The following is a 19,150-nucleotide window of genomic DNA, read 5'->3' as shown; positions in this document are numbered from 1 at the left end:
CTATGAAGAGTGAAAACTAAATTTCGATTCGATTTCGATTTGTAAGCATTTTGGGTATTTTATATATTATAAAACCCACTTGAATTGAACCGAATGCCATATTAAGAATGGCCATAATCTTAAAATGGAATTTCGTAGTGGCCAAAAAGTCATTGGGACTTATTTGAAGTCGTTGTCTTTTCTTTTTTTTGTCAGCAGTGAAAGCGGAAGCTTAATAAAGGGCATCATTTTTGGGCTTAGCTGTCAATTTGAAAATATTTCCTTTTCTATTAAAGAGCATTTAAATGATTTTATAAACAATTTAAATATTTGTATAATTAACAAGCTTTAAAAATGATATGCATTCCAAATGTGTGCATTAGATGTATAGCTGATATAAAATGTGCAATTTATTACGGATAATATAAATTGATTAGCACAATTAGTACTAATATATTTGAATGTGAGTTTTATAATTAACGTAAAGCTATAAATAGATTTTTATGATATCCGTAATACGATCACAAATACTCTTTAGAATCACCTGAATTCATAAGTTGTGAGCTTTTGCTATTATGAGGCACTTTTAGCACATACTTGAAAAGATTTACGCATGTCACGCATACAAACACACATACATCAAGCACAGATCGATAAAAGGGAACCGATATACACACACACATACATACATTTGTATTTAATATTTAGGCAAAATTATATATGTATGTATGTGTGTATGTATGTATTGGCATTGCCAGAGCACTTAGCGTTCACTAATGCTAGCAGACAAGAATGGCCGACTTTGTCTAGGGAAGAACGATTATGCAAAAACAAATCAGTTGGCAACTCAGAAACAAATCATACAAGACGGGCAACACCAAATTATACCCTGTATATCGGTTAATCATTGTGCATAAATTAAAGTTGTCCGAAAAAAGAGTTAAGAAGGAAACAGCCTACATCTAGTAAGCAGGTTCGCTGAAGAAAAAAAGTTTACTGTTATTATAATAGACCACTGCACAGACTATGACTATGCACAGCTGACAGTTGTTTTATATGCTTTTCTAACATCAAATTTTATAGGTAAAGGCTGCAAAAGAAAAAAAATGGGCAACGCGAGCGACAACAAAGAAAAACCTTTGGCGCTGTGGGGGGCAGCAAAGAGGAAAACCAAAAATGAATCTGTAACAAGTGCGACTGCAAACGTAAATACACACACACACACACATACCTACACACACACATATAATGTACAGCTGTAGGGCAAAACAAGTCTGGTGGAAGGGTAGAGAGTGGGGGTGGGGGAAACAACAACACACTACATATGACTGGGAGCCAGACAACAAGAAGAAACCAAGAAGAAGCAAGAAACGAGACACGTTTGCATGGATATGTATATGTATATGTATTTGTATATGTGCATGTATTTCTATATGTAGGTGTTTTTGTGTTTAAGTATGCGCACACACACACACACATTGACAAAGAGTTGCTTGCAGCAGTGGTAAGTAGATTAAATGCTCAAAATCACCTTGCATTGTTTGCATTTGTTTTTTTCTCAATTTTTAAATGTTCATATTTTTTTGTTTTTTGCTGATGTTGGCTGCATTGTTTTTGTTTTGTATTGTTGCGCGCAGCTCTCTTTAATGCTGCCTTTCTCAATGTGTGTGCACACACGTGTGCAAACACACACACAAACACACACACACATGCGACTCAAGTGCTTTATTTTGTTTCGCCTGCAGTTGCATCACTGTGTGTGTGGTGATTTTTAAACCAAATTCGATTTCGCTCGCCATCAATTAATTTTACCTTATTTATTTTTTCAGCTGCTTCGCGTAACTTGTAAATTTATAATTAAATATAATTGTTTATAGGCTAGTATTACTTTTAAGTTTTTATTGTTGCTGTTTGCTGTTATTATTATTATGTTATTGGGTGATTGACCCTTTAATTGCACATGATTTAGGCTTACTTTTATTACACAAATGCACTAAGCACTTTTGTATAAAATCAATTAATTTTTTGTTATTTTTGCAAATTAATTATAAATTAAGTGTTGCACGATGTCTCTTCACCACTGCGTTGCTTAAGTTTTTTTTTCTGTTTTCATTATTTTTTTGCTTTTGCTTAAACAAAATAGTGCGTCAAGTTGGCATATTTATTTGCAGCAAAAACATCCCGCACACCACAACCGTACCGTACGAAATCCAACAACAAATTAAAAAACAATGCCCCCAGTACTGCCAGAGTGTGTGTGGAGCTAAACATGATCAGGTGGCATCCCCATTGTCGCGTGCGCAGCTAATTTCGCGTAACGCAACATTGCGTTAGCAGCCAACTTCACACAACATTGCATTAACAGACTACTGTTAACCGACTTGGCGGCAACTGTAAGGGTATTTGAAATGTAACTGCTGAGTTGAAATGTTATCAAATTTATTTGTATAATAATTTATAGGTCTACAAATACATGTGATATTTAATAAATACTTATGAGAGACTTATTGATTAAAGTAGACTTAAGAAGGGAGCCTAAGAATGTAAATGAGACCAGTAATAATTTGTTATATAAATGTGAAGCTTAATTTGATGGATTGATTTATTACAATATTTTTGAATTCTAATCAAATCTGAAATCGAAGCGGGTATTTTAAGTAATTATTCGTATTCGTAGAAATGGTAGTGAGCTTACTTAGTATATTTCAGTCCCTTAGATATCAAATGTTTATCTCACATTTCGGCATCTTTTTTGATATGCGGAGACTCACTTGGGGGCACATAGAACCACCAGGCACCCAAAAAGAAGAGCACCGAGCAAATCTTGCCAATCAGCGCCAGCAGCCACATATAACTGAAAGCACGAGCACATTTTATAACGATTGCAACTAATTATAAAAATAAAAATCACTCTAAACCAACCGGCTAATGTAGAAATTATCGTAGACCAAGCAGGCGCCACCAGCCTGGTCGTCACAGGACTCGTGCCACAGGATGCAGGACTCGTCAATCAGAGCGCCAAAGATCAGAGGAGCAGGTATGGTGCCCATCAAGCGCACCTTGATCCACTGCAGGCCCAAGGCAAACGAACGCTGCTCATCCTGAACGCATCTGCAAATAGGATACCCAGTCAGAGTGATCTAGTCGAGACTGCCCGACCAGCAGATACCCAATAGCAAAGTACCAACTACTAACTACTGCCAAAAACGAACATTTATATCGAAGTTATGATTTTATTCCATTTTACTTCTTACCTGAGGGTGGCAGACAGCGCTGGCATCGTGGCCAAAAAAGTGAAGAGCATCAGGAGAAAACAGAGGCCAATAAAATAGGGCAAACTCTGGCACTTGGACTCGCACATGACATTGGTCGCTGCCGGCTGGATTAGGGACTCCACGATGCAGCTGCAGTTGTTGTATGTCTTCAGTGTGTCCAGTTGCTGCTCCTGGCCGCAGCCGGCAAAGCAGGGACTGTAATATATGACCCCATCGGCACCACAAATGGGATCATAGTTGCCACGACTGCAGCCACAATTGACATTGCAAGGCGCCTCCAGCTCCCAGACTCTCCCGCTGCTCACCTGCGCTGCTGGAACATAGGGAACTGTTACGCCCGCAAAGGATGCATTGGGGCAGGAGACAAGGAAAGAGCTGGTAAAGAACGTGGCCACAACGGTGGCCAGCAAACATACTTTGATGATGCCGCCACAGGCCAAGTTCAGCTTCTTCACCAGATAGCCGCCCAGAAAGGTTCCGCCTCCGCCCGCTGGCACCGTAATCAGACCCATCAACAGCGCAGAAATCACTGGCGATATGCCAAATTGATTCTCAATTTGTTTGGGCAGAAATGCAGCGAATCCCGCTATGACCATACCCTCCGTGGCGCCTGCCAAGTTCAGGAAGAAGAAGGTCGGATTCTTGAAGAGCGCGAGTATCGCTTGGGGCAGCTCTCCAAGACGCCGTCGCTGCTGCTCCATCCTCTCTGGCCCCTCATCCAGTTTTGGTTTTTTGGTGTGCGCCTCCGATATTTTGGCCAGCTGCAACTTCTGAGCACCGGGCAGTGATTTGGGATAGCCAAAAATGGGTATTGCAATAAGACAACAGATCATCGCGGCGAACACAAAGCCAATCCACCAGGCACCGATCCACACTTTGCTATCGCTCGTCAGGCTTAGGCTACAAGAATATCAATTGGATTCCATTAAAGGGTCACTAATAACAATAATGGATGATTACTTTCTTCACATATAAGCTTATTAAACATTTTAAGAATATTCTGGCATAAGTTTTTATGTTTCCTAATCCTGATTTAATTTTTTAAGTTGTTCATCAGATTTTTAATAAATGAAATTTTGCAAATATATATTTAAATAGTGTTTGCTGTTGCTAAAAATCTATATATAATTCGATTTCCCAATGTTTTCGCCAAGAAATAATATCATTAAATGTATTATTTTTGTGTGCGTATACGTAATATTGTTGCATGTAAACTGGTTAATTGTTATACCCGAAAAGGGTGTAATGAAGCTGAGAAAACTTATGTAACAGGTAGAAGAAAGCATCTTCTACCCCTTAAATATATACAAATATATATATTCCTGATCAGCATCAACAGATAAGTCGAGAGTCATGCCTGTATGAAAGACTGTAAGATCTAAAAACTTTACATTCTCGAATACAAGCTTATTGGGATTGATCGATAATCGCCCCAATATAAATCGATTTCCGATAAGTGACTCAACTGCGAAGATATAGCCTTCCAATTTTAATTTAACATACACAGGCAAGTTAACCATCAAGGATCAAAAGGTAAGCAGCAAACCTCTTAGATATTTAACAGCTGATTTTGGATCTCTTTTCCGTTTTTGGATGATTTAAAAACTTAAAATTTAAAAAAAGACATTTCATATATTGGAAATTAAGCAATCCATTCAATATTTGTTTAATATTTTTGTTGTTGGTTTACAGATTGGTGACTAGATATAAGATTAGTATGTATATATCAAAAAATAATTGATTGATTCCGAATGTTTCAATAAGTACTTAAATTGGTGTTTAACAAACAAAATTTGATGAAAATTCCATTAAAATAATAATAATAAAATAATAATAATTATTTGGTGGCTACAAAAATATGAGGTTAGAGCAGTTCTCCATTAACGGTAATGGTGTAACGGCGTAACGGTAGTACAGCAAATGTCAAACTATTTAACAATATGGTAGACTAAAAGTAACTAAAACTTGTGACCAAAGCAATGCCAAAGTTTTAGTGTGATAACTGTATTTATTGGGCGATGGTTTCCTCATATACATAAAAAGAAGATTTGTGTGTGTGTGTGTGTAACGTGTGTGTTATGTGTATGTATTGATGTGTGTGTTTGTGATTGGCTGTTTCTTGTGTTCCAGTTTCCGCGCGTTCCATTGGAGTACTGAGCGTTCTGGTTGCACATGTTTTTACTCACAGTTATTGAAAGTTTTAATATGTAAATGTAAATTTATTTATACGTATTTATTAGTAGCGCGCATAATGGCTGATATATGTTTGGTGCAGTTAGTCTTTATCTGAATTTGCACATGGTAAATTGTATTTATACCATTTCGAAAAAGCTGAGCAACTTAGGTGAATAACGGGGCCTGCAGCTTGCTCTCTCTGTCTCTCTCTCTCTCTCTGCCTCGCTCTCTCTGCCTCGCTCTCTCTGCCTCGCTCTCTCTGTCGCGCTCTCTCTGTCTCTATCTCCTCCTAAATATAATCTTAAATGTAAATATTTCTTGTTGATTTCTTTTTTATTTATAATAAAAAAAAAATATTTGATTTGGATTTTGAACTAGCCGTCATCATCTGCTGCTGCTGCTGCTATATGCAACAAATTCAGTTCGCTCTCTCAAATCAAATCAAATCGAATTCTTTCAAAATTGAATACTCATCGTCAGCCTCCTCGATTAGATCGTCCACTTTGAAATTGGTTGGCGAACTTTCAGCAATTTTGTATTGTCTTCTTGTTGTTGCCATTGTGGTATTGCTGTTTGCCATCACTGCAGCCGCATTGCGGGCTTGCAAGCTTGTTATTCTTGAGTACAATATCGACAGGAATCAGCGGCTTGTTTGGCTTGGTGGTGCCACCAGAATTGGTTGTTCCCGTGACGCGAGGATCATTGTAAGACGGACGTTTATTTTGCAGTTTTGTTGCCCAGCATTCGATGGCGCGGCGTCGAGCATTGGCACAAATGTTGTCGCCGGTGTTGCTGGAGTTGTTGCTGCAACTGTTGCTGTTGATGTTGCTGCTGTTGCTGTTGCTGTTGGTCAAGGTAGTGTGCCTTGTAGTGTTGTTGCCTTTGATGTGCTGGGTGTGTTCACCGGTGAAGGGTATGTGACGGCGACTCGCTAGCGTCTGCTCGAGCATTTCATTGTACTGTATGGCCTGTTCCAGGCGGTGGATTGTATTGATGGGAGCACTGGTCAGTAGGTTAGAGCCGAGCGGCCGGTTGGCGTTTGTTGTATGGGCGGCGGTGTTGTTAACAAACAGAGAATCTTCATTAAACTCCTCGGCGACCTGGTTGCAATGCTTCTGTCGGAGATGCTGTAGCTGCTCGGCGAAACGTTGCTTACGGAACTCATGCACCAAGGGATAAATGTGCTGTATGGCGGATTTCACGTCATTAACGGTGGGCGCTATTACCGTTATGCTGCCCGTGTGGAAGATATTGAGTGCGGCCTTTGGCTTGCACATCTTGTACGTGACGCCCGGACGCAGCTCGGGCTCATAGCTGGCATTTGCGCGATGTCGCTCCGAGAAGTGATTGATTTTGATTGGCCAGGGCATGCTGCACGTGCCCAGCACATTGACGATGCGAAAATGCTTGAAGTGCGTCGGAAAACCCAGTTTGGCCAAACAGCGCGCATAGCGACGGGCGGCGATCTTTGCATGTAATTCGGAGGTGGCACCCTTACAGTTGATCTTGCCCGATGACCAAATGGATGCCGTCGTATAGGGACGACGCAGTCTCATTATGACCATGCCCCTCTTGCGCCTGTACTCCACATTGGAGCCGTGGAGCGCGATTTTGCGCAGGTTGAGATGACAGCCCACGCTGAACGCGCAGACCACATTGCTGATGACAATGTCCAGCTTAGGCTCCGCATCCTCATCCGTGCCCTTCACTAGGGCCAGCGGGACTTCGTGATGCTGCTGCTGCTGCTGCTGTTGATCGTCCTGCTCCTTCTGCTCTTGTGTTAATTGTTGTTTTTGTGTTTGCTGCTGGTTATTGATTAACACCATTTTGCAATTGGGAACTGTTGTTGCTGTTGTGTTTATTATTATTGCTGCTGTTGTTGCTGCTGCTGCTGCTGTTGTTGCTGCTGCTGTTGCTGCTGCTGGTACTGCTGCTGCTGCTGCTGCAGCTGCTGTTGTTGCTGCTGCCGCTGCTGCTACTGTTATTGTTAGCAAAGATCAGCGGCTTGCTGCTGCCATTGACCAACACCATGGCATCTCCATTGAGCAGCTTGCGTTGTCCAACACTGGCGTTCAGCTGCTACACGTGCGCTTCAAAGTTTGCTAACTGGCGAAAAATATCGCACAGGTCGAGACAATAATACCCTCTTTTCAATTTCCACCATACATTTTGCGGTCTGTGGTCACAAAATCGAACAACAATATATAAACCCCATTTTGCAAAAGATTACATCGCATTCCCAGCTCGCACACAAAAAGACAAGGATAGATGCAAGTCAATATTGCTGCTATTCTCGCACACATAGAATAATTCTGTACCTGCTCAGACGCATACTCATAAAGGGCTGCGTCTCTATTCTATTTGAGAATATGGCGCAAGGCAGACAAGTGAAGGGTATATTGATTCTAAACAAATGTATATAACAGGCAGAAGGAAGTAACTGTGACCCGTATATATATTCTTGATCAGGATCAACAGCCGAGTCTCAGAGTCAATAAAAGCTAGAAACTTCAAATTTGTAATATATGTATGTAGACTCTCGTATACCCGGCGCGGATAAATTTAAATTTATATGATCGAAAGCTGCCTTCATTTCTCGAATATCGATATATTTCGATTTCCGATAGCAATAAATTTCAATGAATAAATTTTAAATTTTATGCCTGTTATTGATTTCATCAAGATCGGATAAGAAACACCTAATTTATATCTCATATTGATCCCATTTCAATCAGCAACTGCAAATATTTTCTGCGTGCAGATAAATATGCACGCGCATGTGTGAGAAAGAGATGGCACGATAATCGACGCGAGCGTAAATATGTTTTATTGTGTATTCGGTAGAGCACCGTTATCTACGATTACGTCTACGTATATGAATGTATGTATATATGTATGCATACGAGCCTGTTTGTAGTCAATCAGCTCGGGTCAGTTTGTTTTCTTTTATTCTGTATTCCCACTAGGAAAGAGTGGAATAAAACTGGAATATATTTAACAACTGGGTTCAGGGTATATCGTAGCGAGCTCACTCGATTACAACACTTTTTTGTTTTCCTCCTTTATTTATTTAATGTCAACTCAAATCAGTCGATACAAATAGATACAAAAAGTAAAAACTTTAATTAAATCAAATTCAAATTCAAATTTAAAATTGTATATATAAATTAAAAAATAAGAAATATTTATAAAATTTCTGGCTGTATTTAAATACAAAGTGGTCCAACATATGTTGCATAAATTGGGGAAAACGCCAGAAAAAACCCAATCAGACAAATAAAAATAATTAGTATGAATTAGTTAGTTGTTGGTAGTCAACTTTTTGTCGATTTGACGCCTTTCTATATGTTATCTGCTTAGTGATATAATAATTTCGATGATGACCAAAATCAAATACTTTATTATGGTTTGTAGTATTTGTAGTTTTTATTATTATTTTAGTAATAATTATTATTATTATTATTTCTAGTCTTCCGTTCTTTCACCTTTTTTTTTTTTGAGTCTACAATCAGTTTTATTGCCGGAATTGCCATTATCTACGTGCTTTTCACGGGCAAATAAATCGTAATACAGTTAATTTACATTTGTAAGCCAAGTGGTGTACTTTTTTTGAGCTTGGCACATAAACAAAATGTTTTCAGTTTGTTTGGCATAATTTACTTGAATGCGACGACCGTAAAAGTGGCGACCAGATTCAACTCCAACTTCCGTATGACTTATGGCATCACCTTGACAATAAGCCCCGTGGTTTATCCGTGCCGTATGCTGTGCCCCTCCCCCCAACGTTTGGTATCAAACAAATGCCTCTCATTCCCAATTTCCCATTCCACAATCCCCATTCGCACCTTATTTGCTCGTTGTCAGCACGAAATGTTGTTTTATTAGTCTCCGGAGATATTTACGCTACGGCGTGCTTTGTGTTTGTGGCATTTGCCACATTCCCGTTTCCATTCCGATTCCCATTCCGATTGCCCATTCCCGTTGCCGTTGGTAACACGCAGAAATAAGCCACTGCCACGAACGACGCCAGGCCCCACAGGAAGCCACCATTAAAGCCATTTGCCCGCTGCCCGCACGATTAATAACAATCATCACGGGTTTTATAGGTTGCTCAGAGCGTTATCAAAGCCACACACATATTGGTAATTATATATATATATATATATAGATTTATACATAAATATACACTTACTCAGCAGCGTTCACGTTAACGAAATCCGTATAAATGAGCAACAATTGACCGCCCAGAACGTATCCAATTGCGGGTCCAATTATGGCCATCGTATAGTAAATTCCTATTAACAAATAAATTATTAAATAATACCTGTTGACAAATAATTTACATATTCATTGAGACACTTTCGATTATTAAACATGCGCACAACACACAATTATTGATTTTGATATTTATAATCAAAATAATGCCACTGGAGAAAGCAAATCTAAAAACCAATAAGATTGGAATACTCTGATAACAGTTGATGGTGCGGCAGGGGTTGGCTCTCGTTGCTATATCATTGAAATTTTATGATTCTAACTCTAAAATTTCGGGATATTTAAGCTTAAGCGAACAGATTGTGTCACTGGAAGTAGAAATAGTATCCTATTCCTAGGAATCCCTCAATCCGAAAAAGATTCTCATGTACATGCAGGAACTAGGATTGTTGGAAGAGCTATAGGCTCGGAAGGGGACACAATAGATATACCTAGGTTGCATAAAGTTTCCCAATGTTAATAAGGATTTTTTCAGTAATTCTACATTCCATATTTAGTGACTCTACTTAAAAAGAAAATTCAATATAAATTTAAATTTAATTGCAATTATAATAGATATGTATTTTTATAGATTGCTGCCATAATCGATCTTTGTTGCCGGTTTCAGGTAATACAACTTCCAAACTTGGTGATTCTACCTCAAGAACTATGGAAGAGTAATAGGTTTTTCTGAAGCTTCATTTATGTGTCGATCTTTAATGGGCGTCACCAACAATTTACTTTCCAAGTTATAGGTTTTAAGCTGTGGAAATATGGGGCTTATCGAAAATTTTTTCATCGGTAGCAGTTTCAAGCTTGATGACTCTAGTTATCAAATTCCCTTATCGATTTGCACTTTTCGATGTTATCGATATCCCAGTTTACAACGGGGCGAAGTCTGACTCGGGTGTACGATTATTTATTTATTTAGTGTCAAAAAAAATATAAAAATATATTATATTAAATTAAAAATAAAATTTCAAATTACATTTAAATTAAATGATCAGAAATATTTATAATATTTATTTAAATTTATAGTTCTCTAAAAGTTCAAGGGTGCCACACAACTTTTGAGACTTACAAATTGTCAGAGAAATTGCAACAAATTGTTGAAACTAAACTGGAAATGAAACGCTTTGAATATGCCAAGTAAATTAAATACTTTCGATTCTGTTTACTTTGCGTTGTCTAACTGGAAAGGCGAGGCAACTTATTTTGTCAGCCTGGCTCTTTGGGTTGGTAACGCTTTTTGGCAATAAGTCGATGCATGTTTTATCATTTGGCTGCATCTTAATTTGCATGACAATGCGCAAAGGGCGCACTCAAAGTGGCAAGTGGCAAGTGGCAAGCGGCAAGTGGCAAGTGAGTGTGGAGTGAGGGGCGAGCACAAATTTAATAACTAGGGGGCGTACTGCGAATGTGTGTTTGCACATTATCCTTTTCGACTGCTGCCGCCAGGCAAGAGCAACAAATAAACAATAGAAAAAAAAAACAACAAAAAAAAAGAAAAAAGTAAAAACAAAAAAGCAAATAAAGCGTAGACAAAATCCCCAAAAGCGAATTTCAATTGTTTCAATGGCAGAGACGACATATTCGTGGCTGGACGGGTTTGATAATTCCGATGCCGTTGTCGGATGGCGTACGATAAACTTAACTAAGAGGCAATAAATTTCGCTTGGCTGTCCTTGTTGGCCCCTGGGTCTGTAGTGGGTCCTGACATCAGCTCTGCTTCCTGCCAGCCGGCTGAGTCAGCAACAATGCCTTTAAAATTGGGTCAACATGGGAAGACGCAGATGTGCCAGCTTCTCTGCCTGAGTTCTCTGTCTCTGATAAGCGGTGCGGAGCAAGGGCAGATTAGAGGATGGGATTGGTGGGCATGGTGTGGGTGCAAATAGTGAACAGTATTTACTTCCCCTTTGAAGCTGGCGTCGTTTGCCAATATTGCAAATAAAAATAAATATGCATGTGTGCAAAAGTTGCTTTGAGTTCGCTTCCACATGTATTTGAGCAGACGGAGAGAGGCGAAAGTTTGCCCAAATGTCTTATCAATGAGACAGTTAAACTTACCCAAGTAAACAGATGACATCTTTGTGGATACATTCTCATCCAGATAGGTTACACCCAGCGTGAATAGCGGCGAGGCGCCAGCGCCATGCAAAAGTTGTGCACCAAAGAACAGCCACACCGTCCAAGTTAAACTCTCGCCCAACTCCAGCTCATCCAGCTCCAGCTCCAGCTCCTGCTCAGCATTAGCCGTGCCACCTGCTCCTCCTCCTCCTCCTCCACACTGCATTGTCGTCTGATTCGCCAGGCCATCCCACTCACAGATGTTCGCCTCGGCAATTGTCGCCCGATAGCTGCCGACCAGAAAGTGCGGCAACGAGAAGATCAACGAGCCCAATCCCATCAGCAGCAGGCCAATCGCAATGAAGCACGGCTTGGATGCACCTTTCCGTCCGCCATAGTATGTCACTGGCACCAGGCAGACAAACGAGGCCAGATCATAGCCACTGGCCACCAGACCCGTCTGTCTCGAACGCAATCCAAAACGGCGCTCAATCGTTGAAATATTCACATTGACAAGTCCGTTCACAATTAGGCCTGCAAAGATTTTTATTTGCTATTAGTTAATTAATAATTTAGAGTTCAGGCCATTTCAATGTGGCCAGTAATAATTGGAAAAAAATGTTTAATTTAGCTACACTTCAAAATTTCCAGCAGTTTCAATAAAAAATCTAAGCTTGAATAATAAGTTTAAATTAAATATATATTTAATTTAAAAAAGTTATTTTCTTTTCTTAATTGCTAAATTTATTTAACGCAGACTAAATGTAGTCCCCAAACTTTAGTAGATTAAAATTAAAAAAATAGATTAAGAAAATAAAAAATAAGATTAAATAAATAAAAAATAAATGGTCGAAAATTAAAAGCAAACATAAGCTTAAATTTAAAATTAAAAAAATTGAATTAAAAAAATTGAAAAACATGTAAAATATAATTTTATTTTTCATTTTAAAGTAATAGAAAAAACTTAAATTTAAAATGGCAAACACAAAAAATCTTAATATAAATATACATATTTTATATTAGAAAAATTTAAACAAAAAGAAGCCCAAATATGTGAAAAAATTAATTTTGTATATATGTTTTTAATTATTATTTTTTGTATATATATGATTAATTATTTTTTGTTTTTCAAATATTAGGATAATGTATTAAAAAAATTCTTTTGTAATTATAATATTTCATATAAATTTTGTCTATTTTGATTTAATTCTAATTTCAATTTGGTTTTTATAAAAAAAATTTTAAACAACTAAGCATTCATAGAACTGACAAAATAAATCTAATTCATACGCTTAGACTTGGACTTAACCCCCATTTCCCTTTCCCCTGAGCACTTTTAAAGACCAGCCCACATTACAAACATCAACCCTCAACGCTGGTGTCATAAAAAAAAAGAAGGCGATAGCAGCTAAGATGATTTTATGACTTTGGAAACTGGAATTGTCCGGCAACATCAACAGATTGCAATACAATATCAACTGACTGCAGAGCGATTGGGTAGGGCAGGATGATTGTGGGGAGGGGATGTTATAAATTAAATATCTGTGCGACAAATTGATTTTGTCCCATAAATAATATGTTTATGTATTTATGTGAGGTGCTGGACTCATTGTGTCGCTTAGAATATGACATTGGCAACAACAAATTCAATTTATTTTCCAATAATCGACCTGCTTGAAAAATGTCCTTTTAGTCACACACACAAAACATACACACACACACTGGACAGGATGGGCAGCAATTGCCCCCGTAGCGAAGGGCAGAGGAACAGGAACTTAAATGTCTCAAGCACTCATAAGTCATTTACCCCTGAAAACAGCAATAATATGGATCAATTTCCTCGTGGGTAATGCGGATGTGGCAAACTCTCTGACAACAACAAGAAAAAAGGAAGAAGAAAACCCCAATAGATAATGGAGTTGGGCCTCGATTTGAAGTGAAGTCGCCTGAAGAATGCTCGACTTTGTTGCATACGTGACAATCTACCGATTTATTTAGTTACATCAATGAGTTTTCAATACGCTCAAGGCTATTGTGGCTCCAATGGAAGTAGCCATTTAATTAGCCGCAAAATGATTAAATGTAAAAAAATATACTTTGCCAAAATCCAGCAAAATATGCTTGAAGAACAGACCAATTTTGTGGCGATTTGTCATCTAGATTGATCAACTAATAATATGCACCTGTAAGAAGCTCTACTAAAGAGTGCTCGACTAGACTAGAAGATACCCTGCACCCTGCTGTTGAGCACATTATATTAAATTGAATAATAAATGGTTATAGTTTTGTTTCAAATGTAAAAATGTAATCAATTTTAATGGGTGGCTGAAGGGATTGAAGGCAAAGGATTACAGGTATTTCTAAACTGATTACTGAAATCATATACATACATTAAATTATATATATGCGACATATTTCTGCTCGCTTTGATTATCACGCTGCTCTCTGCTTAAAATTATACTCATCTACATAGTTGTTCAATATTAAAATATACTTTCTGTGTTTCTTATGCAATCTGGATGAAATCTTTACATTTGATCAATAATACGTTAAGAAATTTACATTTTTGATTAGAAGAAAATATCTTAAGTGTTGGCGATTTTTGTCAATGTCAGAAATAGAGTTTTAAAGATATTATGAATAAAATGAAATGAATAAAATAATGAATATCTGCCTAGAGTAGACCAGAGCTTTTATATCTATTTAATCCCTAGCTCTTAAAGTATCTGAGATCGTCTGGCTTATGCAGAAAGACAAACCGAAATGGCTAAATCAACTCGGCTTTCGATGCTGATCAAGAAAATATATATCTGCAATATGTACTTATACAAAAGAATTATATCCCTCTTACGACTTTGAGTATTAAAATCACCAAAATTTACCAAAAGTTCTTTTGCATTAAAAGAGTTTCTTCCCCTTAGAAAAACGACATGTTTTCCTAATTCTATTCGATGTGTTTCTAAATTATTTCAATCTCTGGTAGACTTAACAACGATTCGAACTTCGAACCCCCACTAAAGAATAGCCATAATTTATTGGTACACGATAATCTCACGCCTTGCAAATTAAAACAAAATAAAGCAAGTGGAAAAGAGACTTTATATGGAAGAAACCAGCAACGCAGCAATCCAAAATTGTTGCGGATGATTTATGTTAATGCCATGTCAACTGATTAATATTTTCGGTCACGTGCCGCCATTCATAACCGTCCGGCTCTGTTATGGACAAACACATACAACACACAACATACAACACACAACAATAACAACAGCAAGCAGGGAGAGCTGGTAGAGATTTATCGCAACACGCGACCTGGCAAACATTTGGAGGATAGGGCTTGTCATCGGATTTGACACCAGTCCAAAAAGCGATGCCAGGAAATGCGCTCACGTAGCACAATGTGCAATGTGCAACAGATGCCAGGCGGCAATCCATGCATACTACTAGACTATAATCTGCACGGCTTGTTTATAGCACGCCCAAGACATAAATACTGCTACTACTACTACTACTATGACTGTGCTACTATGACAGCCGTGCTAATCCCTGGAACACTGCCTAATCCATGCCATGCCTTTGCCGCTATTTTGCGCAATTGCTGAATTTTAATTAACCACATGAATATGGATCGGTGGATAGATGGTGTGGCCGATGTCATGACTACCATGACTGTTGAGAGCACACTGCTCTCACTCTGATTTATGCCTATGACAACAACGAGTGCACTCAATGCACTCACTCACCGCACTCACTCACTCACCAGCCAGTCAGTAACCATTCAAACTATTCAGAGCAACGCCAGTTTTGAGTTTTGAGGTTAATGCATCCTCCGGCTATAGTATAAGAAAAATAACAAAAATGTAGCTTCTGTTGACTGCTCGAGGCTGATATTAATTATTAACTCGCTTCCCATTCAGTAATGTGCTCCATGCCCCCCATCCCCCTCCATCCACCGACCATTGCAGGCGCTTATCTGTTGCACACAGCCTTCGGCTCCTGAAACTCTACTCAAGCAGCAATGCCTGCTCAGCGATGCTAATGAAGCTATTGCTCCACTCCTCCTCCTCCTTCCACTTCTACCGTTCACTTCTTAATTCAGGTTGCCACTAAGTTCGTTAAAGATTCCTTGGCCTGGCCAACAGGCGTTTAAGTGGCCCAAATTGCATTTATTGGTAAGTCTGTGACAGCGCTTTAAATAAACGAGGCATTCTTGAATAAATCCGTGAAAATCCCGGAAAATTCGGAAAATTCTCTGAACCCAATAAAAATTGATAAAAAGGGTGTAATAGTTTTCTGCAAAAGTATGTGACGGTTAGAAGGAAGCCATCTGCAAAAGTATGTGACGGTTAGAAGGAAGCCATCTCAAAGTTTGAATATAACTTCTCGTATACCCTGCACAGATCAAGTTTTTTTTATTTGATCGATAACTGAAATAACTGAAATGTAACGGAGACAACATTTCAAGAAAAGCCTTAATTTTAAAGGTAAAGTCTTCTAATTGAGATACATTAATATACATTGATATATTATTGATCAACTGGACAAATTTCATCAAGATCGGATAAGAAACATCCCAGACTATAGTCTAAAATGTATTCCTGTTATAATTTCTGTATACATAAATATGAACATCTTATGTGAATATTACAAATTAATATGCTAACTTCGAATGTGCTTTGGGCCATGTTAAACAAAGATTACAAATTCTCATGAATTGTGGAAGACTTTATCGTTTTATTCGCTGAAATAACTAGAAAACGTGATTCAACTAGCCCTTTATTTACATGACTCTGTAACCCAATTTAATTTATTTAGATTAGATAACCGAATTTTATGCCAATTAGATAAGATTGTAATCTGCTTTAAACTCTTGCGCTGTTCAAATAAGTTTCCATTTGCTATCTTCTATGTTAAATTTACAAAAGAACTTTGAAATTATTAAAAAATAAATAAGAACGGCTATCCGGAATAAAATATATATATTATAAATATATAAACTAAGTTGCATTATAAATTTAACCAAAAGTAAGTCGAAATATTTAGATTAGATTATACGAATAAAATGTTGCTAATATTTTTAAAGCTTTCAATACTAACATATATACTTTTTGAAAGATCTGGTATATAAATCATCTTTTGAGGCTGTTGAGTGATCAGAAAAAGAAGGATATATTTCAAAGATGCTGATTAAATATATATATACTTCAGGGATTACAAACTTAACGTCAAAATCATAATACCCTCTACAAATGTATATAAAACTTGCTATTCAATTTTAAAGTTTTGCTTTTGGGAATTTAGCTGAAAGTCATGCGAGGTGTTTTTGAATGTCGCCAAGCAAATTCGTATTCAACTGTTATTTACACATTCGCATGCCCAAAGTGAAGAATTCAAGATGAACGAATGTGGGCGGATCAACGAGACGGGACTATTAAGTGAATTAAGCACGAGCCACAATGAAAATTTAGTGTACCGATATTTGCTAACCCTTACCCCCTATCCGTTAACCGTTACCCCCGCTGGCACTCACCTTGCAGTGCGCCGCCCCAGCAGAGCCAGAAGAGCGCCCATTTGGCGGTGCAGAAGCGTTGCAGCCACTGCGGCTGGCAACGATGCCAGCCAAATCGCTGCGCCTGCTCCTCTTCCTGTTCTCTATCCGTATCCGGATCCGTGCTCGTAACCGTAGCGCTTCCCACACGGCTCGAGCGTGCGCTATTATTGTTATTCATATTGCCATTGGGGCATTTGGGTGCACTTCCAGTTTCCAGTTGACAAATGGTTGACATATTCGCATCCTGAGCAGTGGACATATTCGAAATGAATTTCTTTGAGAAATTTATAAATCTATTAAAATCGACTCGCACTGCGCGACAACTGCTGCGATCCGCACCGAACGAAGCGCCAACTGCAACTGAACGCACAGATTTCAATTGTGAGCTCAGCCTCCGCGCTTTAGCCTGATGCTCGACGCTTAACAGCGCAGGACTTAACATAGCACATAACGGCAATACTCTGTTAGCTGCCTCAAAAAGCAACCCCTCACACACACACACACAAATAGGCATAGCAAACATATATATATGCATGTGTGTGTGTGTGTTTACAGTTCTTACACCCGCTTTGGCGTAAACAAAACATCGTGCATTGAAATACTCGAGACTTTTATGAATGAAATTCTATACCATTTGCTGCTGTTTTCGCTCATGCGCCCTTCCCTCTCCTTTGGTGTCCTTGTTTTATTAGTTCTTTTCTCTTTTTGTGGTGTGTTTCGCATATCAACAGTTGTCATGTTATTTGATGTGACTTTCATTTACAAATACCTGCAGCGAAGAGCATCATTCCAAGCACACTTGTAGTGTTTGAAGATATTTAATTGAAATGCCGTTATATAACTTATTTTCAATACTTAAATAAGTAAAATATATTTAATATTAAATATATTCTTCATATCCCATTAACAACAGAATAAAATAACCACTTTGTACACTTTGTCTTCATTATAACTTTCAAAAGTTTATTCAGTAATTTTTTTTAGTAGTTTCTCTTGGTTTTACTAAATGTGAGCTTAAATTATAATAAGTATTTACGCTTTGTCAAACTAATTTGATAACCAAAAAATGTGTTGCCATCTTCGATATTTGTCTACACTCTCAAGAAATCAATGTAACAAATGGTTTGGTAAATAAAAAAAAAAATAAAACAAATAATTCATTTACAATGTCAGAAAGCGAATCCAACAAGAAATAAGCCAAATTCTCAAAGCGATCAATGAGCACCAAATAAAAATGTATTATAAATTTGTAAATTAAGTACGATCGAAATGTTCAGGTCACTGCAAATAAATCAACTGATAAACAAAAACAAAAAAAAAACTTGCAACATTAACAAAATAATTTAAAAAAAAAAAGAAAGTAAAGTTTTAGTTTTCACACGTAATTAGTTGAAATGGAGCTTCATCTAACACAATTATCAGTATTTACAAGATCTTTATAGATACATTTATATCATTTGAAATATGCATGAATATTTATATTCAATGTGTGTGTTTTTTATTTTTGTTTTCAATACGAATTGGCAGTTTGAAAAGTTGCATAATTTTTTTTTTTTATTTGGGAATTTGCATTCGACTACGCCAAGCATTATCAATTTGTTTGGATATATATATGTTTGAAATTGGTTTACAGTTGGGTATTTAATCATATTTCTTTGTTTGTTTGTTTATTTGTTTACTTGTTCGCTTTGAGCGAAACTTATTGTTGGTTACTTAATTCGTATGCTTGGTTTAACATGGATACAGTGAGTGGGCACTACGACAAATATCACATAATGAGATCAATTGGATTTATTTTGGGGTTTTCTTTTCTTTCGTTTCGTTTCGTTCCAGTTTTTCTTTCTTCTTC

General features: G+C 37.7%; 1 protein-coding gene across 2 annotated transcripts; it reads right to left on the bottom strand.

Annotated features, from left to right (window-relative positions):
* Nucleotides 1-2,469: 2,469 nt before the first annotated feature.
* Nucleotides 2,470-17,604, bottom strand: LOC6567027 (solute carrier organic anion transporter family member 4A1). 2 transcript variants are annotated; one of them, XM_043214491.1, is made up of 7 exons: nucleotides 17,281-17,604; nucleotides 11,751-12,284; nucleotides 9,622-9,724; nucleotides 3,234-4,154; nucleotides 2,902-3,090; nucleotides 2,675-2,833; nucleotides 2,470-2,612 (listed from the first exon to the last, which is right to left on the bottom strand). In XM_043214491.1, the coding sequence occupies exons 1-6, from the start codon at nucleotides 17,558-17,560 to the stop codon at nucleotides 2,713-2,715; spliced, it is 2,148 nt and encodes a 715-aa protein (XP_043070426.1). In that variant the 5' UTR covers nucleotides 17,561-17,604; the 3' UTR covers nucleotides 2,470-2,612; nucleotides 2,675-2,712. The 2 variants fall into 2 exon arrangements, with proteins under 2 accessions (XP_043070426.1, XP_032595544.1); XM_032739653.1 differs by having other exon boundaries at nucleotides 2,470-2,833.
* Between the last annotated feature and the right edge of the window lie 1,546 nt (nucleotides 17,605-19,150).

This window comes from Drosophila grimshawi, unplaced genomic scaffold (genome assembly GCF_018153295.1).
Source record: "Drosophila grimshawi isolate 15287-2541.00 unplaced genomic scaffold, ASM1815329v1 contig_1377, whole genome shotgun sequence".
Classification (NCBI taxonomy): domain Eukaryota; kingdom Metazoa; phylum Arthropoda; class Insecta; order Diptera; family Drosophilidae; genus Drosophila; species Drosophila grimshawi.
Note: the sequence above shows the minus strand (reverse complement) of the source record. Positions and strands in the feature narration are given on the sequence as shown.